Source organism: Myodes glareolus, chromosome 23 (assembly GCF_982192425.1).
Source record: "Myodes glareolus chromosome 23, mMyoGla1.1, whole genome shotgun sequence".
NCBI classification, from domain to species: Eukaryota; Metazoa; Chordata; class Mammalia; order Rodentia; family Cricetidae; genus Myodes; species Myodes glareolus.
Window position 1 is genome coordinate 33,364,129 of NC_142048.1, and position 11,775 is coordinate 33,375,903.

General features: G+C 38.7%; 1 protein-coding gene across 1 annotated transcript; it reads left to right on the forward strand.

Annotated features, from left to right (window-relative positions):
• Nucleotides 1–3,835: 3,835 nt before the first annotated feature.
• Nucleotides 3,836–11,521, forward strand: Fgf20 (fibroblast growth factor 20). Its single transcript, XM_048456546.3, has 3 exons — nucleotides 3,836–4,303; nucleotides 9,495–9,598; nucleotides 10,681–11,521. Exons 1-3 carry the CDS (start codon nucleotides 4,015–4,017, stop codon nucleotides 10,924–10,926), a joined length of 639 nt encoding a protein of 212 aa, XP_048312503.1. The 5' UTR covers nucleotides 3,836–4,014; the 3' UTR covers nucleotides 10,927–11,521.
• The last annotated feature ends 254 nt before the right edge of the window (nucleotides 11,522–11,775 follow it).

Sequence of the window (11,775 nt, forward strand, 5' to 3'; positions counted from 1 at the left end):
ACTTGTAATTCAACACTGCTGAATCAATTCTAGTCTCCTGTGCTTACTTATGTAAGCCCCTCCCCCACCCTTGGTGTATCTATCCGTTTTTTTCAGTCCTCCCATTCTCTAGCTTGTACTGCTGGGAAAAAGAAGCATTCCCACCGTTGTTCGATATTTATTTATTTAGGTGCTTGGAATGGGATTATATAACCAAAGGCCTGCCTTACAGAGCTGCTCATGTTCTGAAAGCAGTGTCTGTTTTGTGTGCATTGTCATTCTATCTGCTTCAACGTATACAGCTAGGTTCTTTTGTTCTTGTTTTTATTCCACCCCAAACATCTTTACTTATTTTATTTTACTTTATAAAATAGTCAAAGTTCTGTAAAAAGTTCTCAGAGAAGTGTTACTTCTCTTCCTTTCCATCTGTCTATTTTGTCCAGTAAGAAGCTTTATTAGTTTCTAATTCATTTATTTTTAGTAAGCATACATGTGTAAACTTCCGTTTTACTTTCTGTCTTATAGAAAACGAGCATTCTGTATATAAATCTTTTTAAATTTGTATCATATTCTAAGGATAATGGATATTACTTTATGCATCATTCTCATTTTTAACCATCTATATAATGTTTCATTATTTTTATCATAATTTATTCTATCAGTTTATTAAAAACAGAAATTTATGTTGCTACTAATGCTTTATAATTATACATAATGGATAATGTTACACATAGAGATTTTTGTTTTATTTAAGGTGTCAATCATGACTTTTAAGTGAGTCAATTTTTTCTCAAGTGAAGTCCATATAGAGTCATTGAATATGTAAAAACAAATGTTTATGAGACTATACTAACTGAAAAGGTGTGCAGGATTGCATGGTCTGCAAAACTGAGACTACATTTTGTGTAAGTAAAAATCATGCCATATATTTGAATAACACCAGGGTAAGTGGGGTCTCTAGGAAGCATAGGTAAGGTTGATTAGATTGCAGTGTATACTTAAATGTTGAATAATGTACCCTTGTAAAACACTCTTCAAAATTATTTAACTTCCCATGATATCATCACAGTATGTGCAAAAAAATCTTTAACGTTATCTTTTCCTGTCACATGACTAGAACAAACAAAAGAACTCCTTATCTTTTTGTTTCTATTCTGGTCTTTTATAAAATAGCAGTAAGCACCATTCAAAAGCTTACACATTAAAGCTTTGCTTTGGGTTGTTTTTTTTTAAGATTTATTTTGCATTTCAGACAAATTGCATTTGCTGAATTATAAAGTAAAAACACCAAAAATCCTACTCAACAATTGAAGCTGTGCAAGACTTCATACACAGAGGAAGCCTTATAGTTTTAAAACCTCTTTCCAATGTGTATTTTCACATTTATGTCTCATAGCAACCTTGAGTACAGTGAACTCTGGAGTGCTGCTGTCTTTATTCTACAAAGAAAGGATGTTAGACTCTGAACTAAAACCCAACAGAATACATGACTTTCCTCCTCAATACCTGGCAATGCTTATCTTTTTGGGTTATTGGTGCTATAGGAATCACACAAAAATGCTAAGGTACACAAAGACAAGGGAGATGTGTGTGTGTGTGTGTGTGTGTGTGTGAGCAATACAAGAGATTTAAGATTTAAGAATTCTAATAGTTATAAATTACACACCATGCGCTGAGAGTGTTTGTGTGAGGAAATACATACTAAGCTAATACTTCTAGGAGCAGGTGGCAACAATATATTCATCGTCGAATATTAACAGTGTTATATGTTGCGTAGAACTTAGATCTTGAAACAAACCTCATTAAAAGGCACTTAATCTCAGTTTAAAACCTTCAAGCACCCCCTCTTTAAAAGTGATCAATGTATGTTCTGGCTGCCTGAGCTATCCTGCTATGAGATTCACACAACTTTGATCTAACTTTCTTTGATTTAACACTGCAATTAAAAAGATTTGGTTCAAAGTAAAAGCTCATTGGTTGATGCTTTACACTGATGTGATAATGTTTACACAGATGTGCTTTGAAATCTTGATTATGGTGGATTTGGGGGTCCCACCACAAAACAGGTCGTTGTTATTGGAAAGGTAAAATAATAAGACATTTACCTGGTACAACCTTTAAGCAAGACTTATCAATGTATGTTTCTAAAGTAATTAATCTGCTTGCTGTTTATAGCCTGGGCTTTTGTTTTATTTTGTGTCTATCAAAGGTAAATCACTTGCTTTAAGGACTCTTTTATAGTCTTGTCCCACAAGGGTCAGTAGTTAGACCTTGGTGACAAAAAAGTGTAACTTTACCTCCTTTAAAGCACCTGCCAATCAATTATCTGAAGGAGCGGGAGGAGGAGGGGAGGAGGAGGGAAATGAGGAGGGTGAGGAGGAGAAGGAGGAGGAAGAAGTAGAGAAGGAGGGGAAGGAGGTAACATTTAGAGAAAACAAAACAAAACAAAAAGTCAAATCCATCTGAGCTTCCAAGGTTAGGCCTTTGCTGAACAGAGCACAAAACAAGACTGGAATTCTAATATTAGCTATTCTGTAAACTCTCTGTGTAGGGAAAGAATAAATCTGACCAGTGATCTCAGCTTTTCTGCCACTTACGCATCGCACTAGCTAGCTCTTGAGGCTAGCTAGTCGTATAGAGTTTCAACATTTAAGTAGATGTATGTCTAACTCCTTCAGGTCAATTTTTCTTTTGCAAATATGTTTAGATACTCTTATATTTTACCAGTCATTTTTGAAATCTCAGACACTCATCAAGAATCAATATAAGCTTAGTTTCTAGGAAATTATAGCTAAGAAAAAGGAAGTGCTCTCAGATTGGATAAGGGCCCAGGGGCTTCTATCATTCCCGACACTATTTGTATTCACAGCAAATTATAGGAATGTGAACCAGCCTATTTGGATGTCCTTGTAACCTCTCGATTCATAATTATACTGTGTTATTTTATTATTCTAATGAGAAGCCCAGGACCTCCACACACAATTTATGAGTTCCACGTAGGTATAAGTCAATCCTGGTTATAGCATTTGCTGAGTTAAGATAAACATTAAAGAGAACTTGAGAAGGGGGGCAGGGTGTTCCCAACTTAAGCTTGATTATGTAAAGAAAATCCCCCATCTAAATGATAAAAGAAAAGAGTAATGCTTGTACATTTTATTAGTGTTTTAAAATTAGTGCGTTAAACTGTCAAAGCTTTGATTTTCCTTTCATGTGTGTCTGGGCAGGCCTAAGCCTCGGGTAACGCCCTTTCCCCTTCTCCCTCCTTGCCTTTCTTTGCACCTGTCCACTGCAGGCTCCCAGCAGCTTCCAAGGAGTCCAATTCTCTTGTACTCTCTTTTTCCTCCTCCCACCCATCTCCGTTTCTGTACTCCCTCCCCCTCCTGTATTCTGCAAGCTGGGCTCCTTCTCCCAGGTCTCTATCTCTGCAAATGAGCTCACTTCAAAGGTGGTACAGGAGCGGCCAGACAACACCGTGGTTGTCCCACAGACAACCCAGAATACCAGGGGTGTCGGCTGAGCCTCCCCGATTTTGCTGGCTGACTGACTATGGCCAAGCGCAGGAATGAGTTTTCCAAGTGCTTCCTTCAGTCACTTCCGAAGAGAAAAACGTGTTGAGAGGAGGCTGGTTTAAGATTTCAAACAAAACCAACCTCCCAGGCGCGCATGAAAGGACTTGATTAGCATATGTCAAGAGGACCCGCATATATACCGGGAGTGTATGTACACAGGACTGTGATCTGATCAGTTTGCTGAGCTGGAGCCCCAGCCCCCAGCCCCAGCCCCAAATCAGCAGTCTCAGCTCTAGATGTTTCTGCAAAGCCAGCAGCCAGCTCTCACCTACCCAAGGAGAGAAGATCGCTTCCAAGACGGTGCAGTGCACTGTCCCTGCAGAGACCTCACAGAAGTAACCCGGCCTTAACTTTTTGTGCCTATTTTGCTATAATTTTTTTCTGCATTAGCCTCGCCACCCACGCTACACTTTATATTGGGGTTCTCTTGTTTTTCGGAATTTCAGCCTTCCTGTACAGCCCCTCCATGGCTCCCTTAACAGAAGTCGGAGCCTTCTTGGGCGGCCTGGAGGGCTTGGGCCAGCAGGTGGGGTCACACTTCCTACTGCCTCCTGCAGGGGAGCGGCCACCGCTGCTAGGCGAGAGACGGGGCTCGCTGGAGAGGGGCGCCCGAGGCGGCGGGCCGGGTTCCGTGGAGCTGGCGCACCTGCACGGCATCCTGCGCCGGCGGCAGCTTTACTGCCGCACCGGCTTCCACCTGCAGATCCTGCCCGACGGCAGCGTGCAGGGCACCCGGCAGGATCACAGCCTCTTCGGTAGGTACAAACATCCTGTCCTTGCGCCCCCAACTCCCCTCCTCTTCTCACCTCCTTCACTCCAAGCTGACGGAATGAGCCTGGGCTGCGAGCTGCCAGAGACCCTGGACCCATTGGGTGCTCTGGGCTTGTGAGAAATTGCCCTGACCTGGAAGAGCGTAGCTCCTCGTGCAGAGTGTGGGTGGAGAAAGCGTGGGTGAGTACCTCACCCCGGGGTAAGATGTCGGTCTGTTTTCTCTGCTGCCTGGGGCCCCAAGTCTTGGACTAGGAACCGTGTTTTACACCGCTTCTCTCCCCCTCACCCAGCCTTGCCCCTCAGGCGGTTTTATTATTTTAAGAGGTTCCTATATCGCGTCCTCTTCCCTTCCTTACACACTTAAAAATCTGTGTCCACTTTTTCTAAATTATTAACGGGAAGCATCCCGGTTGTTATGCGGCTAGTCCTCCGGTGTCTCTGAAGGGATGGTTCTTAAACAGGATATGAATCTTCACAGTTCTACTTAGAGGACTACCTGACTGCAGTTTGCTGAGCTCTTGCCTAGCGGTTGGGGGAGGGTGGAAAGAGATGGAGAGAGGGAGGAGGGAGAAGGACCGAGCATGCCCACCTGGCCAAGGTTCCCTTTAGAAATTGCGAAACTCGAAAGCAGAGATCTTGGTATTGACCTTAGGTAAGAGGAAATGGGAAAGCGAAAGAAGATATGGCTGGGAACACAGAGAATCGTTTCTATACGGGAACGTCCTATACAGCAGTGTCCCGGAGCAGAGGGGGTTAATAGGATGAAGCCGATTCTAGATTAGATCAGTACAGCTTCTACTGTTAATTACTCCTGGGCCAGCCAGGTTACTAGCAAGCGCCCTCCCGCAGTGTAAGTTCTGCTTTCTTGCCTGCACAACACAGGAGAGAGGCTAAATCCGGTGGTTTGCTAAAGGTACCTTCTGATTCTAATATCCCCGGGATCCTTCCCTCCCCTGTGGCTACATTTGTTCCTTTTCATCAGTTACCCTGCTAACATGTTCAAGGGACTTTCCATATCGAATCTGTGATGTCACTGGAGGGTGTCGTTATAGCTTAAAAAAAAAAAATACATGATGCCATTGATTTGTCAACACTGTTCTTTTCCTCACGGAATTTCTCGAGAATCTCCTGTCGGTATTGCGCTCTTTCCTGTCTCATCCCCAATCTCAGTCTTACACTCCCACTTCTTCTTGCACTTGTAGTGCTCATTAAAACTTTGGCAAAGTGTAAATCTCCGTTTCAGGAGCGCGCGTAACCTTAGATGGGTGAGTAAGCATGTGGTGGTCACTTGGCAGCACTTAAGGGCTTAGAAAACTGACTTTAAAAAACCCACGTGCTTGCAGCTTCCGCTGATCTTCCCATTCCCACCGACTATGAGTCAAGGGTGTCATGACCTAGTGGCCAACCTGAGGTCACTTTTGGAAAGTGGTTTTTTTTTTTTTTTTTTTTTTTTTAAATGGAGAAGCCTGACATTGTGAATCTAAAGAACCTGCTGACACCAGGTGACCCAGTTCTCTTTAAGAGCAACTACACTCCACTTTTAACATGAAAGTCTCCCCAAATGTGGCAACTCTTTCAGGCCAAGCCACTGGGAGATAAATGTAAGCAATATCTGACTTCCCTCCCTCAAACCAACGGAGTAAGGAAATTCTTCCCACAAGCTGCTTGTAATGCAGTTGTTACCTCTTCCCCTGCTGTGCTCTGTCTCTTTAGAAGACAGATTCTATTGGAAGAGATTAATGAATACTTGCAGACTTGGTACCTTCAGCTGTATTGAAACCTGATCCTTTAGGAATGGGTGTGGCATATTCTTGCAAGTATACTGTAAAGCTTATATACTGTATGATTGTTTAGGAAAATATGACTTTGATTCTGTGTTGGCTTAAGTCATGCTTTGGTGGGAGATCATATAGAGAAACAAAATAATCACTGTTATATAAAAGGAAGACAACCCATATTAGTATTTGAGCCTAAAGGAACAGCCTCTTTATGATTCTGCTCTTAGTGACCTAGATATCATAACTGACTTCCAGAGGATAAGGGACAAGGTCATGTTTAATGTACGCAACACAATGTGCTTCTTCATCCTCTTTTGCTAGTGCCTTAACAACTAAGTATTTAATGAAAGACATAAAAAACATCACTTCTGTGACATTAAAATGAGAATTTTGAAAAAAAACTCCTCAAGGACGGCCATTTGAAATATTAAATAGCACTACAATAATTTTATAACAATTTGAACACAAAAATAAAAACTCAAATTGTTAAAATTAAAGCCATATTAATTGAACATGAACAGAGAGTTCTCAGTGAGGCTAAAATAATATCCCACCCAAGCTACCTGAATCTCTCTTGCAGAGTTTCTCTGCACAGCAGTATAGAAGGAAGACTTTACCTAACACGTAAACATAGAATCATTCCTTTAGAAAAAAGTGTAGCCTGAGATCAAACATATTCATTTAAAGCCTTTCTCTTTATTCTCCTTTATTCTCTATAGATTTGTCTGATGTGGTTGCATTGTGGGTTGACTCACCTGTTTATTATGATTTGAGAAAAGGCTGGCTTTGAAAACGATACCAGAAAGACAAAGGACCTCCAAGTCTTTTTATGGGACACTGGGCATTAGAAAATCTACCTAAAATCTGTGATTACTTCTTAAGGAAAGTGCTTCATGTCTATTCTTTGGAAAAGAATTAGCTTAGTTGCCACCTCATATTATAAGTAAGAAAGACTTGTCAAATCTCATTTAAGAATCAAACGATTACAAATTGCTATGTGGTATACTATTTCTTTGGTGAGAAAAAGGATCAGAATTTAAAAGTGTGGCTAAAATCTTTGGAGGGCCACAAAAACACACGTAATCTTTTCCCCATCAGTTCCATGAGCCATTGCAAAATCATTTATGCCTGATTATGCATAAGGTTTTACATGTTGTTTAATAAAGTTAAAACTATTGGATATAATTATTCTAAAGACATGTGTAATCATTTTTACTTGTGTAATTACATATTTTGGACAGCATTATCTTCAGATAAGATTTAGTGTGTAGGTGGAGTGTGTCCTGGGGTAGAAACATTGTGTGCACAACAGCCACACATACTTTTTAATTTGAGTGAATATTCAACATAATTTAAAGTAATTACACATTCATAATTATATCCTGGGTGAGATTCCATTTATATGTATTTATGCCAATTATGTTTCAGGTTTGTATTTTTGTTCCTAACACGGATCCTTCACTGAGAAGCTCAGTAGTGAGTGTGATTTTCTCCTGTACCCCCAGTACACAGTTGCTATTGTGCTGTGTCCTGTGGAGTCTAGACCTTCCCTTCCCTGCTCCAGCCTCTCAGTTAGGGAGACTGGCTCTTTCAAGCCTTTTTGCAGGCTGTTTAGTAGTGTATTAAGATCCCTGATAGCTCTAGAGTTCTACTAGTCTGAAAGTCCTAATAGTTTGAAAGAGCTCACCTGTCTTACTAAAAAAAATCTATGTTTTGTTTGTTTGCTTTGGCAAATAACAAATTAATCTCTGGGTAGAACAGAGCTTTTCATATCAGCAAACAGTCAGATTCTATACTTTGTCTTGGCTTTGGGAGTATCACATGCCCAAAGAGGAACCTGTACAATAAATCCAGAAATGAATTAAGAGCAAGAGTCAGGCTACATGGTACACATTTATGCTATTCGTAAATCTTAGGATGTGGTGAGGGCAAAAAGCCACTGATGAAGGCAGATCCAAACAGAATGTGTATGGCGACCCTTTGTCAGCAGTCTAAGGAAAGATCCAGAAAGAGAGATCATTGGTCCAAAAGTTAGTGTGTACAGCATAATAGGGCATCACATAGAGAGACCATGCATCTTTTTAAACTGTAGTTTGTTAGTGTGCTAAGATGAGGACTTTCAAAGATAGTTTATCTCTTAATACATCAAAACATCTTCACAAACTATACATAGAAAAATCTATTTATATACTAAACTTTTGGTATTTGGCTATTATATATAATGAATTATAAAGCCTAAATTATTTCTCTGAACTGCACATTTTATTATTATACATCACAGAATAGGATAGGGCACATTTTGTAATGTACAGAGTCTAGAAACTATTGTATTTCCATGTGTAATGTGGTAGAACCATTAGGTTAGGGCTCAGAAAATATAGCATAAAGCACCATCTTTATCAGTTACAAAGGCATATCAGTCAATATTTCCAAACCTCAGTTTCTCTTTAGCATGGGAATAAAAATATCTTCTCTCTTAATTATCAGAGAATTTTTAAGGCTGAGGCAAAATTATTATCTCTTTATTTTAAAATGTTTATTCTACGTGTATGGGCGTTTTGTCTGCATATGTGCCCTTGTACCACATATGTACTGCAGGGCCCATAGAAGCCAGAAAGGGTATCAGATCCTGTGGAAATAGAGTTGTAGCTGGTTGTTCTCCGCCAATTGGGTGCTGGGAACCAAACCTGGGTCCTCTGCTAGTACAATATCTTACTTAGATTTTCCCATGAACCAAAAGGAACCTGGGGAAGGAAAAGTGTATTTCACTTGTGATTCCCAGGACCTCACTTAAGGAAGTCAGGTCAGGAACCTGGAGGAAGGAAGGGATGCTACTAACTGCCTTGCTTATTATGGCTTGCTAAGTTTGTGTTCTTACAGCACCTAGGACCAGCTGCCCAGAGATGGTACTGCCCACAATGGGCGGGGTCCTTCCGTATCAATCATCAATCATGAAAATCATTATGGCTTTGCCTGCCGACCAACCTGATTAGCATTTTCTCAATGGAGGTTCCTTCTTCTGAGATGACTGTAGCTTGTGTCAAGTTGATAGGAAAAAATCAACACAAACCGCAAGTGCTCTTAGTTGCTGAGCTTTCCCACCCAGAAGAAGCCCTTTTAGAAGCTTTAAGATAATGTTATACCCATACTAAGTATATGGGATTGGTATGGTTATTGTACATGAAATCAAAATAATCAAAATAATTTATGGAAAATGTTTATAACTAAGTGGTAGAACCATGCAAGACCAGAAATAACCCTGTCACCTATTCATCCATGATGACAGTAGCTTCCACCTGCTTGTTAAATGCCTAAAAGCGTTGATCTTTATTACTGACCTTCCTATAGTTATATGTTCATTAATCAATCCAAATCTTTATTTTGTTTATAACTTCAGGTATCCTGGAATTTATCAGTGTGGCAGTGGGACTGGTCAGTATCAGAGGTGTGGACAGCGGTCTTTACCTTGGAATGAATGACAAAGGAGAACTCTATGGATCAGTATGTATTATCATTTTTCAATTATTATTATAATTCTTGAAATAATGATTTTAATTAAAATTTCTATATAAGAATATCTAGTGACATTATTATATGTGACCGACAAATTATTTATTTCTACATATATATGTAAAAATTAGAAATCAATACTCTAAATTTAAGTGTGTTGATGTCATAGTATACTCATTCAGTATTACTTTTTTAAATTTTCAACCATTATTGCCATGATCTCACCTGGCCTCCCTGTCCCGAGTCTTTTCAATTCCTCTATATTTTGATCCTTCCTACCAGAAATAGAACACTGGGTATCAGCTCTGGGAAAACACAAAAAGTATGCAATGTGTGGTGATCTGAAGATAGAATTACAAAAAAATAAATAGAATTTTGAGAAAGTACATGCACACAATGTTCATGGTATGTATTAGAATAAATAAACAATTGTGGTCTCTCTCTCTCTCTCTCTCTCTCTCTATATATATATATGTATATATATATATATAGAGAGAGAGCGAGAATATTTTGAAAATATAAAAAACCATTGGACTTCTACTTCATCTTCCTTGGTATTAATAGTAACATACTCAGAAGCTAATCATGGGGAAATTATTATCGAATAATACATTTATAAGGTGATATCTGATGTGAAGTGATTAACGTGAGTTAGGAAGTTAATTTGTAGCAAGATCTTGATTCTCCCAACTTGATAGCAAAGGTTTAATGTTCGTGACTTTGGCATCTATCTCATGATGGGACAAGATGTGCTATGGACCCACTTGGTGATGGTGGCAAAGAGCTGATAATACAGAACACAGGAAAGCTAAAAGTCTTTATTGCATGTTTGAAAATGAAATCGAGAGTTGGGATATTTGGTTTAAAGTTCCTTGAACTAATCTACTGGATAAAGTAATATAGAAGAAAAAATTGTGCCCAATGTCTGAACAAAATCAAAATAAAACATTATAATTTAATTTGATAAGGAACTTGCTATAAGCAAAGACGTAATATAGAGTTGAGACTTTTATAGGGAACTTATTTCGAAGACATTTCTAAAATGCTGTATTTCTTTTCTCTTTTTTTTAAAGGAGAAATTGACTTCTGAATGCATCTTCAGGGAGCAATTTGAAGAGAACTGGTATAATACCTATTCATCCAACATCTATAAACATGGAGACACTGGCCGCCGGTATTTTGTAGCACTTAACAAAGATGGAACTCCAAGAGATGGTGCCAGGTCCAAAAGACATCAAAAATTTACTCATTTCTTACCGAGACCAGTGGACCCAGAAAGAGTTCCAGAATTATACAAAGACCTGCTGATGTACACTTGATGAACCTAGAGCCATTACTTTTAAGTTGCAGTTCCTGTTCAGTAACACTGAAGAAGACAGTCAGAATATTAATTTTGTTTTTCACCGAGAGACTATATTGGTGAAGAGTATCAAGAATAAGAAATTAACTTGAAGCAAAGCGAGATCATTTTTCATAAATGGATTGTATTTCCTCAGTCTCCTTGGCCCAGTCATGTCAATTGATTGAAGCTGAAATCAATTAATCTGTGGATAATGTGAACCTGCTGCTGACGCCTCACCTCTCTGAATAATGTTTACTTGGACAGTTACCTTAAGGATAGATACTTCATGTTGAAGAAGTGAATTAAGATGACATAATTACTGCCTCATAAATTCTGAGGACCTTGTAGAAATCTTCAGGTTATAACAGTATACATAAAACAAAAAAATCAAAATTCTAGATGACTTTGAGCTACAGAACATGCCACACCAAGATGGAACATTTCTTTTAGAAGAATGGACCTATTTATACATTTTTCAATTTATGAATATTTATTATATATATTTATTTATTAAAGAGTTTATTTTTACTGGTATATGAAGACTATACAAAATAAAACAAACAAAAACAACAACAAAATGTTCTTTATTGTGCCTTTACATTACTTTGGTCTTGGGATGTAAAGAAGACTTCCTTTTTATAACACATTAACCACAGAATAAAGCATTCATTTGGTTTTTAAAATTAAGTACAATGTAGGTTATATTTCTATGCAATGTCTTGACTTCTAAATGTAACATAGACCTTTTGACCTTGAAAAATGTTTTATTGACTTGTGTTGAATTTAGCACAGGTTTGAAAGAAAGTTAAACATTTTCATTTTATGC